The sequence below is a fragment of the Ascaphus truei genome, chromosome 2 (genome assembly GCF_040206685.1).
Source record: "Ascaphus truei isolate aAscTru1 chromosome 2, aAscTru1.hap1, whole genome shotgun sequence".
In the NCBI taxonomy this organism is placed as follows: domain Eukaryota; kingdom Metazoa; phylum Chordata; class Amphibia; order Anura; family Ascaphidae; genus Ascaphus; species Ascaphus truei.
Window position 1 is genome coordinate 489985355 of NC_134484.1, and position 23114 is coordinate 490008468.

General features: G+C 45.2%; 1 protein-coding gene across 1 annotated transcript in view; it reads right to left on the reverse strand.

The window, feature by feature from the left end:
• Positions 1-3544: 3544 nt before the first annotated feature.
• Positions 3545-23114, reverse strand: part of LOC142488321 (uncharacterized) — a 43696-nt gene continuing 24126 nt past the window's right edge. The window contains exons 9-11 of the mRNA XM_075588687.1: positions 21755-21868; positions 6705-6818; positions 3545-5209 (exon numbers count right to left, since the gene is read on the reverse strand). Coding sequence (XP_075444802.1) covers positions 4053-5209; positions 6705-6818; positions 21755-21868 — 1385 coding nt within the window. The 3' untranslated portion in view covers positions 3545-4052. The remainder of the gene's footprint in view (positions 5210-6704; positions 6819-21754; positions 21869-23114) is intronic.

Below are 23114 nucleotides of genomic sequence, written 5' to 3' on the forward strand. Positions count from 1 at the left end.
CGATTGTGCATCATGATCGCGACCCCTCTCTTTTTTTTGTTGGTTGATGCTGCTACCCAGGTCTGGTATCTGCCGTCAATATACTTTGGGGAGTTGTGTCTCCTGTAGAAGGATAATGTCAGGGTTTGTTTTTTTGTAATTTGTCATGGCCAGGCGTCTCTTATGGGGACTATTGAATCCGTTCACGTTATGTGAAATCACTGTGAGGTCCCTACCCATTGGTGCTTTTCGGGTGTAGCTCTGTGATGGGAGCTGGGGTGCCGATCCAGATTCGTCCAGGTGTCTGGCGGCATCGAAGGCTCTTGATGCAGTCGCGTGCTCCTCTAGCCTGTGTACGGGGGAAACAAGAGGTTACATATATGGGGAACACTGGGAAAACACTGAGACAACAACAGATAGAACAGTCAGTGAACCACCGAGGTTGGATCCCCGTGGTCACCTGAGTTGCCCCTCCTGGGGGTCCGGTCTGGGCCTGCCTTGCTCTCCACATAAAAGCGAGCTCCTGGCCCATGTTTACCGGCCCAGCGGGGTCTTGCGCGGATCTCCCTGGGGCTGTTCCCCAGGAACCCGCGTGGAGTCCCATGCCGACGGTGGACGTAACGCTTCCCGCCCCCGCCTTTGAACATACAGTATGAACACAAAAACATAGTTAACATCAATATCTGCAACAACATTGCTGCCTGACTGCGCCTCCCCCATTAACTTGCGCTATCCCTCTAGTTGACTGTGAGCTTGTCCTTATCAGGCTATCTTAGCGTGCCTTTCATAGTGTTAATTAGACTAGGACGCCGCTGCGGTCCTCCCCCTTATTGTCATTTTTGCATAAGAAATACTATACACACTATTTTAGACCAAAAGGGAAATAGAGGCTATTTCTTAAATACTAATTTATTAACCTCCCCATAGTGGCGCTTGTGGCTTTTTCTATTTGTAAGTATTTTACTGAACTTATCTGGGTGGTGGTGGGGGGGGGGGGGTGCATAAGGCCTTATGCCTCGCTGTGTCTGCACTGCGTCCTGTCTGTGGCTTGCACCGATAGTGCCCATGTCGGTCCCCCTCTCCTAGTTGCCGGTGGCGCCATTTTGGGAGAGAACTGTGCCATAACTGCAGCAACCAAACCGGGGTAACAGTCATTTTAATGTTTTATATAAAGGTTTATTATTTCTTCACTCCTTTTCCACTTCCGCTCTTCCCGTTTTTTTTGGAGGTGGAGGCTTGTTGCCAGTCTGCGTCTGGCTCTGGGTCTCGCCGGGTAGCCGTAGCCTGACCCTCCTCTACTCCGAGTTTTCGAAGGAAGTCAGGGCCCTCCTCAGGTTCCTTCACGGAGATGACCTTCCCATTCCTTAGGACCAGCAGTCCGAATGGGAAGGTCCATCGGTAGCGGATGGCTCTATCCCATAGCAGTTTGGTAACGGGCTGCAGTTTCTTGCGCCGGGCCAAGGTTATGGGGGACAAGTCCTGATACAGCTGGAGGGAGGCCCCCTCTCCTCTAGTTGTTTGGAAGACTGCCTCCCGCGTGCGGAAATAGTGCATGCGGGCTATTACGTCTCTCGGTTCATCATTAGCCGCCGGCCGGCTCCGGAGGGCCCGGTGGCAGCGGTCCATCGTTAGTTCCGATGTGGGAACATCCGGGAGCAGGGTGGTCATCCAGCGAGTTATAAAGTCTCTTATTTCAGTGACCTCCTCTGAGATGCCGCGTATGCGGATATTACTGCGGCGATCCCAGTTCTCAGAGTCCTCTTGCCGGTCTGCAAGCTCCGAGATCTGGGCCTGCAGGTAATTGGACCGCTTCTCTGCTTTTCGGACGGTGGTAGTGACGGCCGCCATTTTATCCTCTAGTGCTCCCGTGCGCTCTCCCAGACCCTGAACTTCCTTCTTCAGTTGCTGGATCTCCGCGCGGAAGAGCGTCTTCATGCCGTTGTAGAGGCGATCGAAGTCGCACCTCCGCACGGGTAGCTGCTCCGGCGCTTCGTCCGCGTCCTCTTCTCGCTCTGATTCCGAGCCCGCAGCAGAGTCCGGCGCCATTTCTGCTCCGTGCCGCCGCTCAGGTACTTTGACAACCAGTCAACCAGTACATAGGTTTATCCGTTTACAATATACTTTGTTACTGTACCAATATTTGCTTCATTAACAACGTTTAAATTTATTTATTAGTATTATTCTTGTTTTTTCAACCATTGTGATTTGTATGTTTTATTCAGTTTTGCTTCTTTATATATTTCAGATACATATAGACCTTTATTGCATAGTGGTGTATTCATATGATTTGTTTTAACCATTAGTTTGCCACCAATCACTTACCCTATATATTCATATAGTCACATGATTATGTACTATCTGTATTTTGCTCTTGCAACGTGTATGAATTGTTTTTAGGGTATATGTTTGATTGCTGTGTCATACTCATTTTTAAATTGTCACAGGGTCAGACAAAATATTCACAGCAAACAGCATCCGCTCCACGGCCGTCACAGCAGGTACTGGGATGATTACAGTTGTCCTCCACTCCAGATGTCATCAACAAGGGCTAAGAGCTAAGAGCTCTGTGACCCAGTGTGGTCTGAATGCTCTCAAACAAAGGCACTTATGTAAGTGGAATACTTTGTGTTTTTTACATTAAAAACAGTACTATACTATTTTGCTTTTCCCCTCTTTTTGTATATGGAATTTCCCCCTCTCTATGTGGATCTGGAGTACCTGTCTGGAGACATAAGTTGGTAACTTTGAATAACCACAACGCTCTGATTTCACGTTAAACATGTGAGTGCAAATTTTATAGAACTTCTAGCATTGAAACTAATTTGCTGAAGTAGACAACATTGCACTATGTACACTAATGGCAATATATAAATAAATACCTACCCTGTGTAAACACTTGGCTTACAAGGTTTTCTTACTGGGAAACATTTTATACACTCTGCACATGGGAAAGGCTTCTCCCCTGTGTAAATGCTCTGGTGTCTGAGGTGTGTCCTCCTATTACAGAATTGATTATGATGTAATCCCCTTTTATGAATTGTTTGGTGTGTGTTGAGGTGCCTCTCAGTGCTGACATTTTCCCCAAATTCTGTACAATTAAAAAGTTGCTCCCTTGTGTAAATCTGCTGGTGTAACAAGAGGTCCCACTTTGTATAAAATGGTTTTCCCCACTCTGAACAAGCAAATTATTTCCCCTGTGAGAATCATGTGGTGTGTGAGGTCATTCATCCAAGAAACGTTTTTCCTATACTCTGTCCATGTGAAAGGCATCTCCCTGCATGAATTTGTTAGTTTCTGAAGAGGTGACCCTTAACACTGAATTGTTTCCCACACTGAAAAAGCAAATGGTTTCTCCACTGTAAATACTTGGGTGTGACAGAAGGTCACACTTTGTACTGAATTGTTTCCAACACCCTGAACTAGGGTTATACAATAACAAAAATACTTCCCACCATAAGAGTATTAAGTAATTTATCGTGGTAACAATATTCAGCAATATATTAACACCCAATAGAAAGCAAAAAAGCAAAAGTCCTCAAAATGTTCAAGGTCATTTATTGTGAAACATATTTCTTATACAAATGCATTTCATTCTTATTTAAATGTATAAAAGCAAATATATTTTAGTATATTTTAATTTTAAGAATAAAAAATGTTTCTATGAAAATGTTACACTAACTACACCCACACTAAAGCCCCTTTCTTCACCATATACACTTAGCCCCTCAACTCCCCTTCTCCTGTACACATTAATCGGGCATGGGGAGGAGGGGGTTAAGAGGCACGGGTGAGAGCCGAGAGAAATACGGGGGAGGAGAGAAAGGGGTTGAGTCATGGTGGAAGGGAAGGGGTAAGAGGCATGGCAGAGGGGAAGTGGTTAATATGGAGGAGTGAGATTACCAGCAGGAGGATTCCTTATAGCTGCAGCATGTGAAAGTCATGGAGCTCCCAGACCCGCTCCCACTTCCCTCTCTTGGTAAGTGTTGAATTACCGGTTAGTTTTATTACTGCAGTATTAATATTCTACCAATATATATTGCCCAATCCTCCTCTGAAAAATCAAATGTTTCATCTCATGTATGGATCCTCATGTGTGTAAGGAGGCTGATCCTCTGTGAAAAGTTTTCCCCGCACTCTGTACATGTGAATGGTTTTTCTCCTGTATGAATCCTCTGGTGTACGAGGAGGTGACTCTTAACTGTGAATTGTTTCCCACACTCTGTACATGTGAATGGTTTCTCTCCTGTATGAATTATCTGGTGTCTGAGGAGATCCGTCTTCTGAGAAAAGCTTTTACCACACTCTGTACATGTGAATGGTTTCTCCCCTGTATGAGTCATATGGTGTATGTGGAGACTGTATTTAAGTCTGAATTGTTTCCCACACTCTGTACATGTGAATGGTTTCTCTCCTGTATGAATTATCTGGTGTTTGAGGAGCTCTGTCTTCAGAGAAAAGCTTTTACTACACTCTGTACATGTGAATGGTTTCTCCCCTGTATGAGTCATCTGGTGTCTGAGGAGGCTTGTCTTAATACTGAATTGTTTCCCACACTCTGAACATGTGAATGGTTTCTCCCCTGTATGAGTCATATGGTGTCTGTGGAGGCTTGTCTTAATACTGAATTGTTTCCCACACTCTGAACATGTGAATGGTTTCTCCCCTGTATGAATCCGCTCATGTTTGAGGAGATCCGTCTTCTGAGAAAAGCTTCTACTGCACTTTGTACATGTGAATGGTTTCTCTCCTGTATGAGTCATCTGGTGTCTGAGGAGGTTGGTCTTAATATTGAATTGTTTCCCACACACTGTACAAGTAAAAGGATTCACTGCTGTCTGAATAATCTGGTGTGGAGGAAGTTTCCCCTTCAGTGAGAAACCGCTCCCACCATCTGTACATGTAAAGGTTTGTTCCCTAGCGGGGACACAAAGGTGTGTGAGCAGGTCCCTGTCCAGTGAGAAGCTTTTGCCACACTGACAACAGAGAAAAGGCTGAGCACCGCGGCTTCTTCTTAAATCTCTCTCATACCTTTTGCTGGACCCATAATTAGAGTCCGTCTCCGCTGTGTGCTGTACAAGGTCTGTAAATTCACCATCATGTGGCACTGGTTCCTTGCACGTGTCTAAAATGTGGCGGGAATAATTGTTTTTTGGCACTTCTGGGCTGTGAGGAGTCAGCCAGCTTCTGGATGTATCAGAGCTCAAGTTCTGTTCCTCATTCAGGCCGATCTCTAACAGAAGTAAACAAAAGACAGAACAAATGTTTTCAAATCTGTAAATTAAATTACTGAACGCAAATTACAAATCCAAATCACTGAAGAATTTATTTCACCGATACTTAATTAACAAAATATTCTCTTCGCCCAGGGTTTTAAAATTGTGGAAAGCAAAGGAATGGAAGCAGGCACACGGTCTTTCTAAAGGTGCAGTTTATTGTGCCACCAAAGGTCCAACGTTTTGGCAAATAGATTGCCTTTATCAAGGAGAGGGCTTTTAAAATTGTGGCCCATGGACATCCAGTGGCCCCTAATGACTGTGGTGGTGGTTCCCGAAGGCCTGAAATGTATTTGTAGCAGCTCTCATAGTGAAATCATTGATACAAGTTCTATATGTATTTATTACTGTATTCATTATTTAAGGGTACATGTACATCCTGCAAATAATTAACATTGAAAATGCCCATGAGAAGGAAAGTTAAGGAACTCCTGGTCTATCATATTAGTGCGTTAATGATATCAACTAAATAATAATAGCATGTTCTTGTATAGCGTTGCTAGTTTTTTTTTACGTAGAGACATTTTCCAGGCACAGATCCCTGCCCCGTGGAGATGTACAGGGAGATGTACAGGGAGATAAAGTGACTAGCCAAAGGTCACAAGACACCGGGAATTGAACCAGGCTCCCCTTCAAACTCTCGGTGCCAGTCAATGTCTTTACTCACTGAGCCGCTCCTGAGAGCTGAATTGCGAGATGTACGCAAGGAACAGGATCATCTCACAAGTGGACTAAACGTATTGAAAAGGGAGAAAAGCATTCAAATTATTCAGAAGCCCTGCAAAGCTCTTATCCAAGACGGGAAAGAGAACATTATCGGCGTATGCGCACCACAACTGTCATCCTACAGGCTGCCTACAGAGGAATGATAACTGGTCAGTTTAATCATCTAGTTCTCCCTCACCTGCTATCCTAATTAAGGAACAGGTATTTATGGTAGCTAGGTTTGCTGCTTCATTTTCTCGCCTGGAGGCTGGGGGCTGGGGGCACACTGCTCCCCTGTATCCAGTTCAGAGAGGACGCCCCCATCATGACTTTCACTGTCCGGAAGAATTGCCGGGACTCTTGGGACGCTGTCCCCATCTATCAGTTAAGCTATGTCTAAAGACTGTGGCTATTATTGCGTATTTAATGACCCTAAATGAGAGGGTATTTTTTAAGCTGGGGAACCAGGTTAGTTAGGGAAGGGTCCCTTGAATTTGTTTTCCCAAATGCGTTTTATCGCATCTATTGATGGTCAGACACCCATAACTCTGCTTTTCCAACCTTTATACGTGTTTGAGAGCCATATTGCACTTCTAACTCTGCTGCATGTGGCTTGTCCCAGAATACCCAGCAGGCCTGGGGACTTCCTATGAGAGGCGATGAACCATGAATATTCACTAAATGTGACCATGTGCTTTGTAACAAGATAACACCCCTTTGTGCAGACAAAGGGGAAAATGTACTCACCAGAGACAGGAAATGGAACAGTTTCACTCTTTATTGGGGTCAGATGTTCCTCAGCGTTCGGTTCTTCATTCTCCGACTTAATCTCTAAACTCTCCAGCACAATCACTGGGAAACCTGGCAATAAGAAAAAGAAAATCCATCATGTAAAGCTGGGAGTGGGGGCGCTTCTTGTGATATCAGTATACAGAAATACTCTATACTGATTCCTATGGGGGAGGGGTGAAGGGATTGATTTTACTTTGTTATTAACCCTGTGAGTGCTGAAGAAGTTTTTACCCACAAGTGCTGAAATTTTTTTGGAGCTACCAATGTTCAAACCTCAATAATAATAATATTCTCAATATAACCTAAGACGAAAAAAATTATTAATTAGAACATCTATCTTATAATTCTATTTGTACACATCAGATGGAAAACCGCTCAACTTTTAATTGTAATACAAAATTATCTATATACTGTATGGAAGAAACTGGTGCATATAAGGATAACATATACTATATATGTGTAGCCAGGTCCCCTCTGGTTCCCCGGTCCTCCATTTTCTCCCTTCCTTACCTCCGCATGGTTGGGGCTGTTGCGGGTGGCGACAAGCTGGCCGGCAGCTCCCTTTGCTGGGCGCCGCCATGTTTATGGTCGCGTATGCGCAGCAGAGTTGCGCCGGCCATTACATTGAGCGCGGATGGGCAGAGGTAGCGCTCCGTAGCGCAGGGTCTCCCCGAGTTCACGCATGCGCAGTTTCAGGCGGCGGCCATTGCAGAGTCGAGCATTCACAGTGGAGTAGGCGCACGTGGCCCCAATAACAAAGATGTCCAGCGGGGACTACAAGTCCCAGCAGCCCAAGGGGCTGAGAGTTATATGCAGCCAGATAGCCAATAAGGCTCTAGGATTTCCCTGCTGACAGGATATAGTCATTAGACAGAGCCCACGCTAGTCAGTTGGAGCTGGGACACAGATAGGGGAGGGTGTGTATGTGCAGGGAGGCAAGTTGCCCCTGCACTTGGCCAGAGATTCCCCCCTTAGGTCCCGACTCCCCTTAGCTTGTGGCTGCTGCAGGGACACCCTCTAGGATAAGGACGGGGTCCTGTAGAGCCAGCATAAGTGAGGGTTATAGCCAGGAAGCGTTATATCCTGGCCACTGTTGCTAAAGGTGAATTATCCTCTGTAGTATCAGAGGCATTCCAAAGGTGAATCACTCCATGCGGGAGCCATCCACCGTAGAAGCGGATCACGACATGGGATCATCCTTCTGGAGCAAGGGATCTCAAGTCCAACTCATCTGTGCGTCCAGGTGTGGACACACCCAGCAGGTATTATACACCAAGTGCACCAACCCTCATCTCAAAGTAGTGGGCAGCGCTGACTCCCACTTGGGTGGGAAGGGGGCTTTTGGGACTCTTGGGTATATGTTGTGGGGTTATGGCCCTGTGAGGTCTAGTGTTACAGGGTGAAACTATTGATGTTCTTGTTCTGTTCTAATTATCTGCATATAGTAAACTGTTTAACCATAACCTGGGGTATGTGGTTACCGTAGGTGGGTCTGGTGTCAGGGGTTATTCTACACTCTAGAACAGGGGGCGCAAACTTTTTCCCCTGCGCCCCCCTCCCTCCTTACCTTGATTCCCGGCATCTGGACGGCATGACGTCACTTTGCCATAGCTACGTGGCGTCACATGACCCCGTGGCGTAGTTTGAAGCCGCCTTGCCATGGCGTCGCGTCTGCAGATGCCGGCTGAATCAAGGTAAGTAAGGTTTACAGAGGCCCTGCTGCTCCCCCAGCACTTAATTTAAGTGCCTTTGAGAAGAGCGCGGGGCCTCTGTAAACCCTGCGCCCCCCGCCGGTAATCTCGCGCCCCTCCTGGGGGTCGCGCCCCCCACTTTGCGCACCGCTGCTCTAGAATCCTGCACAGGTGGAGGCGCTGTAAGTATCGTTCCAGGATACACCCCAGGTTCCCATCAGCGGAGGCTCAGGCCTCCTGTGAGCCTGACGGTATTGCACCACACCTGGTAACATGTGTAGTTCTCCCACATAGGTCCCTAGATGAGATCGGGGGGGGGGGAGGTGGGAGGGGGAGATACATGTGTTACATATGCAATAAAGAAGGAATCAAAGAAGACAACGCCCCAAGTATCCTACTTCCTGCACACAGTATATAAACACCTAAATGGTGGGGCACATGAGGCCCTATATCAATTATATCAAGTGACCATATGGCATCAATATCAATTAGCAAAATCTCCCATCACTGTGGAAGGACAGATGCAACTAAAAGCCATATAATGGCTTCAAAATAATACATTTATATTTAATTCTATTTTCATACACACGGTCTTTCCACAAAAAAACAATATTTAATCCAGCAAAATATCCAACGTTTCGACTGCGTAAAAAGCAGTCTTTGTCAAATAAACCACGACAAAACACTTAAATACTCTCCCCCATTACCTGTCTGAGCTCCTGCAGGTGAGAAACGGCGCGAGAGTCGCGGCTAGCATGACGTCACCATTTGTACTCAATACCGCGCGGTCAAAACCATAGGAAATATGGCGCCGTCGGCATGTAAAGGCGGTTGCAGTAAGGGCAGTTTGTCAAGCTGCCTCAGGCTCACAAGACACGCCCCTCCTGTTCCGGCCATAAGAAACTCCCCCTAGATGCATAAAGACCCAACTGGCTGCTAAAACTCGGGCAAAATTGCCAATGCTAAGACTGAGGTCTGCGCATGTGTCGATGAGCACTCTCACACAGGAGAGTCCCGCGCATGCGCAATACTCTCCGTCCGTGCAATTGGCAAAAAGGAGTTCCCAAACATAAGAGAGTGCTTACCAGGGTCTCAGATAACATTCAAAGAGGGAGAAAGTGGAACCATGGCACAGAACATCTGCAGAGATCCAGACAACACCCAATATGGAAAAGTAAACAGCAAATAAAGAGCCAAATCCCAGTACCCCAGTATTATTTGACAAAGTTGAGAAAAAAGTACACTATGGGGGGAGGTCTGACATAAACAGCACTGGGATCTGAGCAGCCATTTTAAGTCAGCATCCATCTTAGGTGCCTGATACTGTCATCCATTTTGTCTATTGTCTGTATGAAAGTTGGAATGGAAGTTTAATTTAAAGACACACAATTTTTTTTATTTTTTTTCTGCTCCTAAAGTTTTAAGTGATAATAAGCCTTTCAGCTAACCACAAGACCTTGGAGATGGGAGAAATGCGCCACTGTTATGAAAATAAAATATAGATAACAAGCACATCTCGCATTCCGAGGGAGGTTCCCATGGTTATGTACACCCTTTCTCAGAAGTCTCGTATATAGAGAAAAGGTCACCGGCCTGTATAAGGAGTTATAGCGGAGTCATTTCATTATTAATATGAATCTCATAGTTATGCTATTAGCTCAATGTGTCCATATTCATATTTTGTTTATCTTATATGCTTACGTAGTGACGCACACGCAACCTCGTATAGGGGGCGTGGGCTTAGTATTTTGGGTATAATAGGGCCTGTATGCCAGTATGTCGTTATGTCGTTGGGGGAGTTTTGTTTTGAAACTTCCTTCTATGTGTTATTCTGCAATAATCCTCAGATTGTGTGAAAAGTGTGAATAAAAGAGACACAAAGTCTAAAAGACCACTATCTAAACAAATAATGATATATAATCAAATAATGAAATGCTAACCCATAAATATGATACATGTAAAAGAACTCAAACAAAAAAATCACAGAGACTTAGACATAAACAGACATAAACAAAAATCACACATCATGAACTAGAACCGATAAAGCACATATAAAGCGTTATATTATCTTGACAAATTAAGTGCATAATAAAGTAACCACAGCAGGAGATCCCCTAGAAGCAGGTCCATCAAAAGGGTGCACGGTTACCGCCTGTCAAGGAAACATTTCAGGTTTAATTGCTTGTTGAGACCACCTTCCGTATATGTCCTAAGGTGAAATATCCAGAAGGCCTCCCTTCTAAGGAGTGCAGTATCCCTGTCTAAAGCCCCCTTACTAGGGTGTACTACCTCAATACCCATGATCCTGAAAGACACAATAGGATGCCTATGCTGCACACAATGTTGTACCAATGCTGTTGGGTCAGTACCCTTTTTAATAACACTTTTGTGCTCGATAAATCTCTGTTTTAGCATCCTGGTTGTTTTCCCCACATAGAGCAATCCACAAGGACATCTCCGGAAATACACCACATATGTCGTTCGACATGTAATGTGTTGCTTAATTTTGATAATCTTACCCGTAAGGGGATGATTGAAGCTATCCCCTACACATAGGCTATGGCATATAGAGCAATTACAGCATCAAAAAGTGCCTGATTTCCCCATACTCCTCCGCTAGGGTTAAGAAAAGGGCGTTTGCAATATTGCTTAGCAATAGTTTTCCATTTGAAGTGGAACTAATTTAAAAAAAGTTAGGGAGGGGAGGTATCTCATCCTGGTAGGTAAGCTATAGGGACAATTATTTGACATTTGCTAACGTATACGCCCCCTGAGAACACGATCCCAAATTCGTCGGGTCCCTCTTTAATACGCTAGACAGAATTGCTCGTGGGTTCATAATATTATGCGGGGATTTCAATCAGGTGCTGGATCCTGAGCGGGATAGCTCGGCTCACTAAAAATAAGGAAGAAAATGTGGATAAATTCCATTGCAGCCTCAGAAATAGTCAGTTAACGGATATTTGGAGGGAACTCCACCCTAGAGACACGGGCTTCACTTTCTATTCTCACCCCCATGATAGCTACAGCAGAATAGACTACTTTTTTGTTTCAAAGAGACTGGTCCCAAAGATCTCCGACACTCGGATCCATGATATTTCATGGTCAGATCATGCACCAGTAGAACTACGGTGCTCACAAATTAATCCGGACAGATCAGGAGCAAACTGGAAGCTCAATGCGTCGATTATTAAAGTCTCAGAGGTATCCCAGGATCTCAAGGTGGAAATAGAACAATTTTTTAGAATCAATTCAGAAAGTGTGGATTCGTGCTTAACACTTTGGGAAGCCCATAAGGCAACACTGAGGGGTACGCTCATTAGTATAGCAGCAGGTCGTAAAACACAAAGAGAAGCTAAGGTGACTAAGCTAATAGCCAAATTGCAAGAATTTTCAGAGTTGCATAGTCAAAATAAAAAAGTAGAGATCCTTAAAGAATTAAAGGATGTAAGGATAGAGCTAAAGATGGCGGAGCAATCTAGGAGTTGGTCAGCGAAAATTTTATGAAAAAGCTAACAAACCAGATACCATGCTGGCTCAAAAAATTAGAAACAAAATGCCAAATTACAATATACATACAATTCGCAGAAAGGATGGAGCTCATACCACTAACCCAAAGCTAATTGTAGAAGAATTTAAAAATGATTATGAGGAACTATATCATGGGAAGAAAGTCTCTCATGGAGTTAAAACAGAGGCGGCACTAAGAGACTTTCTAAGAGATGCGGACATACCGAGGTTGAGCAGGGATGAAAAAGAGTAACTACAGAGAGAGTTTACAATTGAAGAGGTGTTAGAGGTAATTAAACAGTTGAAGCCCTCTAAGGCCCCAGGCCCTGATGGATTCTTCAATTTGTATTATAAAAAAATTTGATAAATTACTAGCCCCCAATTTGTTGAGGATATACAATGCAGTGCTGGCAGGAGCTTCATTCCCGGACCGAATGCTTCAGGCTTCTATATCTTTGATACTTAAGGAAGGGAGGGATCCAGCAAACTGTACAAGCTACAGGCCAATCTCTTTAATAAACACGGACATAAAAATTTACTCCAAATAATTAGCTAACAGATTGGGTCGGATCATTCCCAGACTGGTCCATCCAAACCAGGTGGGCTTTATAAATAACAGACAAGCGGCAGCCAACACCAGGCGTATAATCAATTTGATCGAATTGGCTAACAAGAAAAAGATTCCTACTATGGTGTTGAGTTTAGACGCCGAAAAAGCCTTTGATATGATAGACCGGGCCTATCTTGAAGCCACACTGAAGGCATTCGGGTTTGAGGGTAGAATTTTAAAAGCAATCACAGCTCTGTATTCTGCACCAACAGCAAAGGTCCTACATCAAGGCTTCCCTTCAGAACTTTTACCAATTAAAAGCGGCATGAGGCAGGGATGCCCGATCTCGTAATTATGGTGGAAGTGCAGGTGGTCCCCATCGCGGTGCCCTGGATTTGGTGATGGCATTTATTGTCAAATACAGAGTAGTTCTTAGTTAGGGTGAGTCAGCAAATTCTTTCATATTTTGGCACGTACTTACAGGCCTTGAACTGTCCCGATTTTGAACGGTCGGTTTTCCCGACATATAATTTCCCACATTCGCATACTATTAGGTATATTATACCCGTGGTATTACAGTTAATAAAATGTTGGATGTTAAATTTATGCAAAATAGGTAGAGTCAGAAAATTCTTTCATATTTTGGCGTGTACTTACAGGCCTTACACCTGCCGCATGGGTATGAACCCAGTGGTTTCGGGCCCAACCAGGTCCTTGCTGTTTTGACAGAATAATGGCTCTGTACCAAGAAATCCTTCAAATTGCGACTACGTCTACTGGTAAGGTTAGGAGAGGGGTTTAGAACATCACATAAATTGTGATCATTCATCAGAATGTGCCAGTGTCTAATCATTATCCGATATATGGTCCCCCACTGATCATTAAACGTACCTATAAACCTTATAGGTTTTTTGGTGTTTTGTCTAGGTACCGCTGGGGTCCCACTGGCTAGTAGTTCTGTTCTAGGTGTACATGCCGCTCTCCTATATGCCTTGCCGATATCTTTTTTGGAATGTCCACGTTCTAGGAATCTGTTGGTCATGCCCTCTGACTGATGTTTATATTCAGTCAGTGTGGAGCAATTCCTCCTAAGTCTCAAATACTGGCCTGTTGGTATGGCTTTAATAATGTGACTAGGATGATGGCTATTGGCCCTTAGTAGACTATTCGTCGCAGTACTTCTTCGGAATATAGTGGTTTACGATCTTTCTGTTTGACTCTGGAAGATGGTAATGTCCAGAAAGTCAACACTGGTTTCACCAATAGTATGTGTGAGCTTTAGAATGTGATTGTTGATATTCAACTTATCAGTAAACTCACACAATAAGCCTTGAGGGCCTCTCCACAGCAACAGGATATCATCAATAAACCTCACCCATAACTCTACATGACTAGTTTAGACATCAAGGACCCTCGCTGAAGACCACCGCTTCCTCCCACCAGCCTACTGTAGAAATAAGTTGGCATAGATGGGAGCACAGGTGGGAGCACAGGTGGTCCCCATCGCGGTGCCCTGGATTTGGTGATGGCATTTATTGTCAAATACAGAGTAGTTCTAAGTTAGGGTGAGGTCTAGTAGCTGGAGCATAAAATTCATTATGTTTAACCAGATCCAGACTTCGGGATTTCAAAAAATGGGCAACAGCCCTCATACCAACTTGGTGAGGGATGCTCGAATAGAGCCCCTCAACATCCAAGCCTACACGTAGAGTAGCAGGATCAACAGTCACGTCATCAAGTTTTAACAATGTATCCTTTGTGTCGTGAAGGTATGATGGTAAATCGCTCACGAATGGCCATAACAGTTGATCCACATAGACTATAATATGTTTTTTTTATATTGGTATTTTATTTTATTTCACATTTTATATATATATATATATATATATATATATATATATATAGTATTGTATGTCTTTATTTACATAGCGCCATTAGTGTACATAGCGCTTCACAGTAGTAATACATGTGGTAATCAAATAAATAACAGATCATATAAATAACAGATCATGGGAATAAGTGCTTTAGACATAAAAGTAACATTTCGGAAGAGGAGTCCCTGCCCTGAGGAGCTTACATTCTAATTGGTAGGTAGGGAGAACGTACAGAGACAGTAGGAGGGAGTTCTGGTAAGTGCGTCTGCAGGGGGCCAAGCTTTATGTATCCTGTGTTCAGAATATCCACAGTGCTATTCATATGCTTCTTTAAGCAAGTGTGTCTTAAGGTGGGTCTTAAAGGTGGATAGAGAGGGTGCTAGTCGGGTACTGAGGGGAAGGGCATTCCAGAGGTGTGGGGCAGTCAGTGAAAAAGGTTTAAGGCGGGAGAGGGCTTTAGATACAAAGGGGGTAGAAAGTAGACATCCTTGAGCAGAACGCAAGAGTCGGGATGGTGCATAGCGAGAAATTAGGGCTGAGATGTAAGGAGGAGCAGAAGAGTGTAAAGCTTTAAAAGTGAGGAGAAGAATGGAGTGTGAGATGCGGGATTTGATCGGAAGCCAGGAGAGGGATTTCATGAGGGGAGATGCTGAGACAGATCTAGGAAAGAGTAGAGTGATTCTGGCAGCAGCGTTTAGGATAGATTGTAGGGGAGACAGGTGAGAGGCAGGAAGGCCAGACAGCAGGTTACAATAATCAAGACGGGAGAGAATGAGGGCCTGAGTCAGAGTTTTAGCAGTCGAACAACAGAGGAAAGGGCGTATCTTAGTTATATTGCGGAGGAAAAAGCGACAAGTTTTAGAAATGTTTTGAATGTGAGGGGCGAATGTGAGAGAGGAGTCGAGTGTGACCCCTAGGCAGCGTGCTTGGGCTACTGGGTGAATGATTGTAGTTCCAACAGTAATGTGGAAGGAGGTAGTAGGGCCAGGTTTGGGAGGAAGTATGAGGAGCTCTGTTTTAGCCATGTTGAGTTTAAGGCGTCGGAGGGCCATCCAGGATGATATAGCAGAGAGACATTCAGAAACTTTGGTTTGTACAGCAGGTGTAAGGTCAGGTGTTGAAAAGTATATTTGTGTGTCGTCGGCATAGAGGTGATAATTAAACCCAAAAGATGTTATTAGGTCACCTAGAGAGAGTGTGTACAGAGAAAAGAGAAGAGGTCCCAGGACAGAGCCCTGGGGTACCCCCACAGAGAGATCAATAGAGGAGGAGGAGCTGTTAGCAGAAGAGACACTAAAAGTACGATGGGAGAGGTAGGATGAGATCCAGGATGGAGCTTTGTTCCGAATACCTAGAGTATGGAGAATGTGGAGGAGAAGAGGGTGGTCCACGGTGTCAAATGCTGCAGAGAGGTCGAGTAATATGAGCAGAGTGTAATGACCTATGTCTTTGGCAGCATGGAGGTCGTCAGTTATTTTGGTGAGGGCTGTTTTGGTGGAGTGAGCAGTGCGGAAGCCAGATTGTAGAGGGTCTAGGAGAGAATAGGTGTTGAGAAAATGGAGCAAGCGAGAGAATACAAGACGTTCAAGTAGTTTAGAGGCAAAAGGCAGGAGGGAGACAGGTCGATAGTTAGAAAGACAGGTAGGGTCAAGCTTGCTGTTTTTGAGTAATGGTATGACTGTTGCATGTTTGAAGGAGGATGGAAAGGTTCCAGAGCAGAGGGAGGAGTTAAAAATGTGTGTGAGCGTAGGGATTATAGTAGGAGCAAGACATTTTAGGAGATGGGAGGGAATGGGGTCAAGAGGGCAAGTGGTAGAGGGAGAAGAGGAGATCAACAGCGACACATCCTCCTCTGAGACAGTGGAAAAAGACTCAAGGAAGGCAGGAGGAGAGTTAGGAAGAGGTGTAGGATGGGAGGAAGAAACAGAGGGGATGTTCTGACGTATGGATTCCACCTTTTCCTTAAAATAGTCAGCAAAGTCCTGAGCGGAGATGGAGGAAGGAGAGGCAGCTGAGGGTGGTTTGAGTAGAGTATCAAAGACAGAGAACAGTCGGCGTGGGTTAGACTTGTGCATGTTGATTAGTGCAGAAAAGTAGGCTTGTTTAGCTTGCGAGAGGGCAGAGTTGAAACAGGATAGCATAAATTTGTAGTGAAGGAAGTCTGCGAGAGTGTGAGACTTCCTCCAGAGGCGTTCAGAGGAACGAGTGGAGGAACGCAGCATGCGCGTGTGGGAATTTAGCCAGGGTCTAGGGTTAGAAGGGCGAGGGCGGCAGAGAGAAAGCGGGGCATGTAGATCAAGAGACGAGGACAAGACAGAGTTGTACTTTCTGACCAGGTTGTCAGGGTCTGTAGCAGAGCTGAGAGAGGAGAGGGAGGAGTGTAAAGTGGACTCAAAGTCAGGTAAGTGAATAGAGCGCAGGTTTCTGCAGAACCGGGGTGTAGATGGAGGTGGAGAAGGGGAGAAGCGAGATAAAGAGAATGAGATGAGATGATGGTCAGAGAGAGGAAAAGGGGAAATGGAGAAATCAGAGAGAGAGAAGTTTTTAGTGAAAACCAGGTCTAAGTAGTGGCCATCCTTGTGGGTGCTGGCTGCAGTCCACTGTTGAAGGCCAAAAGAAGAGGTAAGAGAAAGAAAGCGGGAAGCCCAAGAGAGAGAGGGGTCATCAATGTGGCAATTGAAGTCCCCAAGGAGAAGAACAGGGGAGTCTGAGGAGAGAAAGAAAGAGAGCCAGGATTCAAAGTGAGAGAGAAAGGCAGAAGGGGGATGAGTAGAGGTAGGTGGGCGATAGATGACCGCCACATGGGCAGGGAGAGGAGAGAAGATCTGGACAGTGTGAGCCTCAAAGGAGGGAAAAGCAAGAGAGGGGGGAATAGGAAGGGTTCGGTAACGGCAGACAGAGGAGAGCAGGAGCCCCACGCCTCCACCCCTGCCATCAGGGCGCGGAGTGTGGGAGAAGGAAAGGCCACCATAGGAGAGGGCAGCTTCCAGAGCAGAGTCAGACTGAGTGAGCCAGGTCTCAGTTATAGCAAATAGGAGCAGAGAGTGAGAGAGAAAGAAGTCATGTACAGAGAGGAACTTGTTAGAGAGGGAGCGAGCATTCCAAAGGGCACAGGAGAAAGGGAGAGAGGAGGGAGGGTGGCAGGGGATGGGTATGAGGTTGGAGGGGTTGACACCAGAGGGAGTAGAAGTTGCATGTGGGAGGCGAGGACGAGAGCAAGTTGAAATAAGACAGGGACCAGGATTGGGAGAGATATCCCCAGAAGCAAGGAGGAGAAGCATGGATAGAAAGAGGATGTGTGAGGAGGATTTGTAGGGGTGTTTTTTAGTGCAGGGGATATAGCTGTGTGGTATCAGAGGACGCAGGTAAGAAAGGAGTTCATGTGAACTGAGAAGTGGGGAAGGAAGGAGAGATGGAGATATATGAATAGAGTTAGAGACATACTGAGGCTGGTAGAAAGAAGTGCATAATTTGAGAAGAAGTGAAGTCACAGCAAATATAAATGGTAAAGGCAGCATCACAGCAGTAATGATGCAGTCTGGTATTGATGATATCCTCCTTTCCAGCGTAGTTCAAATGCAGGAATCAGGGCCAGATGGGGTGTCCACTTCTTTCTCACTTCTTTTGACCTTCCTTTTAAACTTCAGTTGTTCAATAGTCATGCCACTTATAATGGGCTACTTGGATATGGGCTGCAAGCAGACTAGCTGTTCTGACTGGGTTTATATGGGTCTAGTCAGTGGGGGAAAGGGAAGGGGAAGGGGTGGGGAGGGGAAAATCCTGCTCAGCTCAAAATAGACTTTCTAGGGAGGTGCTATCAGGGTGAAACTTAGCGTATAGGAGGAGAGAGGAAAGAACCCTATGTGATGCACTCAACCCTACTAATGAAAATAATAAAGTTTTATTTATTGATAATTGAAAAATGCAAACATAACAAATGTATTTAAAACCTAAAAAGTGTACTGCGCAGTTCTGATGTGCATTCACTCTGGATGACCAGGTAGTGTCATAGTTCGTGTGATGCACAGTAGATTAGAGAAACTGTGGATTCTCACAATACTAGTGTGAGAATGATATAGTGGATGCACAATGTATATAACCCTGTCAGGGAAATAACTAGTGTGCACTCTACATAGGTATTGTGATACACAGGCACTGGGAGCATTAATAGTGCAGCACTGTGTTCCAAGGCTGCAGTAAGGTACATGGCACTGTTTGCATACACAGGAAGCCAAATGCAAACCCAGATAGGGAAGGACCCCCCTGATGACAGATCAATGGGAGCGCTGCTGGGAGGTGGGTGCAGGTAAGTATACCCCGTGGTTAACCTCATGAGGGGACTCCAGACTAATAGCCAGAACTCACACTTTTTTCAGCTCCTTCCAGGGGGGGGGGGGAAAGGTGTTATCACAACTCTGCTGTGTATATATACTTAGGGCTAGCCAGTGCCAGCAGAAGGTCTGATATGCCTAGTTTCTAGCTAGTGGGATCCACATCTGTGGCCCACATCAAGGTTTAAGCTAATCTACAGGACGTAAGCAAACTCCTATGAGTTTGACACTGCAGCAGTACAGCCGGCGTCGCTATGACGTCATCCCGACGCGCGTTTCGTTCCAACAAGGGAACTTCTTCCGGGGAGGGAGGGCGCCCTGCACAGACCTGCCTTTTATACCCTGCTGTTGCCATGGAGCGCTGGTAACACATTCAGAGGAAAGCTCCTCCTTTACCTAATGCTGTCAGCGCAGCCCCTGGTATCAATTATGCAAATAAGGTCTGTAACAGTGGTATCCTGTGGTTAAAAATAAATGTGGTGGTTAAAAACCTTTAATAAAGCAGATGCACGCAAAATGACTGGTTGCCTTATTGAATGGTATGATATGAATGTACCCTCTTATGATTGCAGAATTATTAAGGTCTGAATACTGATATTGTGATTGTTTAACTTTAAAGCATACATGTGCCCTCTAGTAATTATAATATTATGAGAGTCTGGGCATTTGAATAAATGTATACATTAATATAGGTGTACATAATGGTTCTGAGGTAAGTATTGGTGATCCTATCCATAGATGTATTAGAGGATTGGGAGGTTAGAATGGGCGCATGGTGGAGAGGATCTCACAAGAATGCACTATAATTGAAATCCTCATTCAAACCATGAGGTGCCTGCGTGCCCAAAATAAAAATCCATCTAGCCTCTTTCCTCAGTAGGGCATTGTCAATATCGCCTCCACGGAGGCCGAGTGATACATGTTCAATGCCTTGAAAGGCCACTGATGTGGTGTCACCATGATGTAATAGATTGATGTGTCGTGCCAGTGGCGTATCTACTTCATTTCTGATGGTGCTTACATGTTCCAGGATGCGGCGACGTAGTTGGCGTGAAGTTTTGCCCACATACATCAAACCGCATCTACATGTCGCTAGATAAATCACTGCGCTTGTTTTACAGTTGAAGTAGTCCTTGATTGTATATGTGGCTGAACCAGTGGCATTTTTGAATGTTTTTTGTGAGTTAATGAAACTACAGGCCTTGCAAGTCCCGCACTTGAGAGTGCCCTTTGTGGTGTTACTGAGCCAAGTTGTTGTATTTGGAGTTTTATAGTGGCTATGTACTAGAGTGTCAGACAGGTTTTTGGGTCTCCTGTATGTAATGGATGGAGTATCAGTAAGCACTGACTTATATACCTCATCCTCCAAGAGGATGTGCCAGTGTTTATTGAGAACCCTTTTGATCTCTCTCCACTGTCTGCTGTACGTGCCAATTATTCTTACTGTACTTGGTTCGTTCACCATTTGCTTTTTACCATACAGTAGCATGTTGCGGTCTGAATATTTGGCTCGTTTATAAGCTCTGTTAATACAGCTCTTACTGTAGCCTCTATCCATAAACTTCTGGCTCATGATTTGACATTGTTTCTCAAAGTCACTACTTGTGGAGCAGTTTCTTTTAGCTCTTAAGAACTGCCCCACTGGAATGCCCTCAACCTGCGGTCTGGGATGATGACTATTAAAAGACAACAGGTTATTGGTGGCAGTGGCCTTGGTGTGGACTGTAGACTGGAGGACGCCATCGTTATCTTTGAAAATTACCAGGTCCAAGAATGTAATCTGGTCCTGGTTAATTTCACTTGTTAGGCGTAAGTTGTGATTATTACAGTTCAGTGCTGTCACGAAGGCATTAAATTCTGCCACTGTCCCATTCCACAGACACAGCACGTCATCAATGTAGCGTGACCATAATTCGACGTGCTGTGTATGTGTCTGCATCTCCTGAGAGAAGACTGTCATCTCCTCCCACCAGCCCAGGTAGATATTTGCATACGTAGGGGCACACGTGGTGCCCATTGCAGTACCCTGGAGTTGGTGGTAGAAGGTGCCCTTAAACAAGAAATAATTGTGCTTTAGAACATAATCCAAGAGCTCAAGTATGAATTCATTATGATTATTATAATCAGAGCTTCGGGTTCTCAGAAAATGGGTCTAAACAGTCACCTGACAATGTTGTTCTGTCTGCTTAATTAGCACATCTGAGGCACATTCAAACAAATGGTTTTCTACACAGGGTGTTCCCTGCCTAGGTGGCAACACTTAATTTGATTAGGGGTAGACAGAAAACAGCATTCAAATATGGATTTTACCTAGCATTGGATCACTTGCATATACTATATAATACACACAGCAGAGGATTTAGAGATGGATTTTACCTAGCATTGGATCACTTGCATATACTATATAATACACACAGCAGAGGATTTAGAGATGGATTTTACCTAGCATTGGATCACTTGCATATACTATATAATACACACAGCAGAGGATTTAGAGATGGATTTTACCTAGCATTGGATCACTTGCATATACTATATAATACACACACACATATATATATATATATATATATATATATATATATATATATATATATATATATATATATATATATATATATATATATATATATATATATATATATATATATATATATATATATATATATATATATATACACACACACACACATGCACACACTTTGCATCGGTATTTCATTAAAGGATTTATAATTTTGCAGCAATTATATGGCTTTTAGTTCCATCTGTCCTTCCACAGTGATGGGAGCTTTTGCTAATTGTGATTGATGCCATATGGTCACTTGATATAATTGATATAGTGCCTCATGTGCCCCACCATTTAGGTGTTTATATACGGTGTGCAGGAAGTAGGATACTTGGGGGGGTTATCTTCTTTGATTCCTCCTTTATTGCATATATCTTATAAGTGCATGCATGCTTTAATATTATTTCCCAAAATATTGCAGATATTTCAGTCCATGTTTTAAACATACTGAATACAGATAAGTGAGGATGTAAGGGTACTTACCACAAACAGGAAATGCATCTATTTCTTCCTTTATTGGGGTCAGATGTTCCTCTGTGTTCGGTTCTTCCTTCTCTGACTTAATCTCTAAACTCTCCAGCACAACCACTGGGAAACCTGGCAATAAGAAAAGGGAAACCCATCATGTAAAGCTGGGAGTGGGGGCGCTTCTTGTGATTTCACCTCCTCTGATATTGGTATAATATAATACCTCTTGTAAAGAAATGTATTACTAGCCCTTCTGGCTAGGGTGACCACCCGTCCCCCTTTTGCCGGTACAGTCCCGGTTTTTCGGGAGCTGTACCGCTTTTCTGTGTGTACCGGAAATGTCCCGGATATTCCTCAATGTGTCCCCGTTTTTTTTTTTTTTGTTGCCGGCGGTGCGCGAGTAGTTAGCTGCGGTGCGCTGTGCGCTGTGCGCGGGTCTGCGGCGGCGCGGAGGAGGAGACTGCAGCAGCCCGGCTGGTAAGTATTTTTTTTTTAATGCCGCCTCCCCCCCCCCCCCCTCCCCGGCAGTTTCCTACCTTGTTGGCCAATCCCCAGCGTCCCGGCATTAAGCCCCGCCCCCCGGCATCATCCTTCACCAAGGACCGGCATGTGGAATGGATGGAAGGGCGCCGTGGGGGGGTTTAAGGAAAGCGTGCCTGGGGGCGGTGGGCAGGGCCTGGGGGCTGGGTGCAGGAACAGCGTGCCTGGGGGCGGGGCTTCCGCTTCCTGCGGCAGAGCACACGTGGTGTGTGTCTCTGCCCGCGGCTCCTGGCTCTTCTGCGCGGTGTTTCCCCCCCTCTGCCCGCCCGGGGGGGTAGGAGGTGGGTTTTTGATCCTTTGCCTCCTGTCCTGTCACTCCCCCCCCCCCCCCCTGTCCCCTTGGCGCGGGGGCGGGCAGTGGTGGCTGCGCGGTGTTCCCCCATTCTGCCCCGGGAACCCGTGGCTGCCCGCCGGGGGAGGGGGGGCGGCAGTTTACCTTTGCGTCCCGGCGGTCCTATCCACCCCCCCCCCCTTGGTACGGGAGATGGGCGCGGGGGTGGGTGCAGGGGGAGGCGGAGAGCCACCTGCTCGTGGCTGCCTCTGTCTGAACACCAGTGTGTGTGTGTGTGTGTACCAGTGTCTGTGTGTGTACCCGTGTCTGTGTGTGTACCAGTGTCTGTGTGTGTATCAGTGTCTGTGTGTGTACCAGTGTGTGTGTGTGTACCAGTGTGTGTGTACCAGTGTGTGTGTGTGTGTACCAGTGTGTGTGTGTACCAGTGTGTGTGTGTGTGTGTGTGTACCAGTGTGTGTGTGTGTGTGTGTGTGTGTGTGTACCAGTGTGTGTGTGTACCAGTGTGTGTGTGTGTGTGTACCAGTGTGTGTGTGTGTGTGTGTA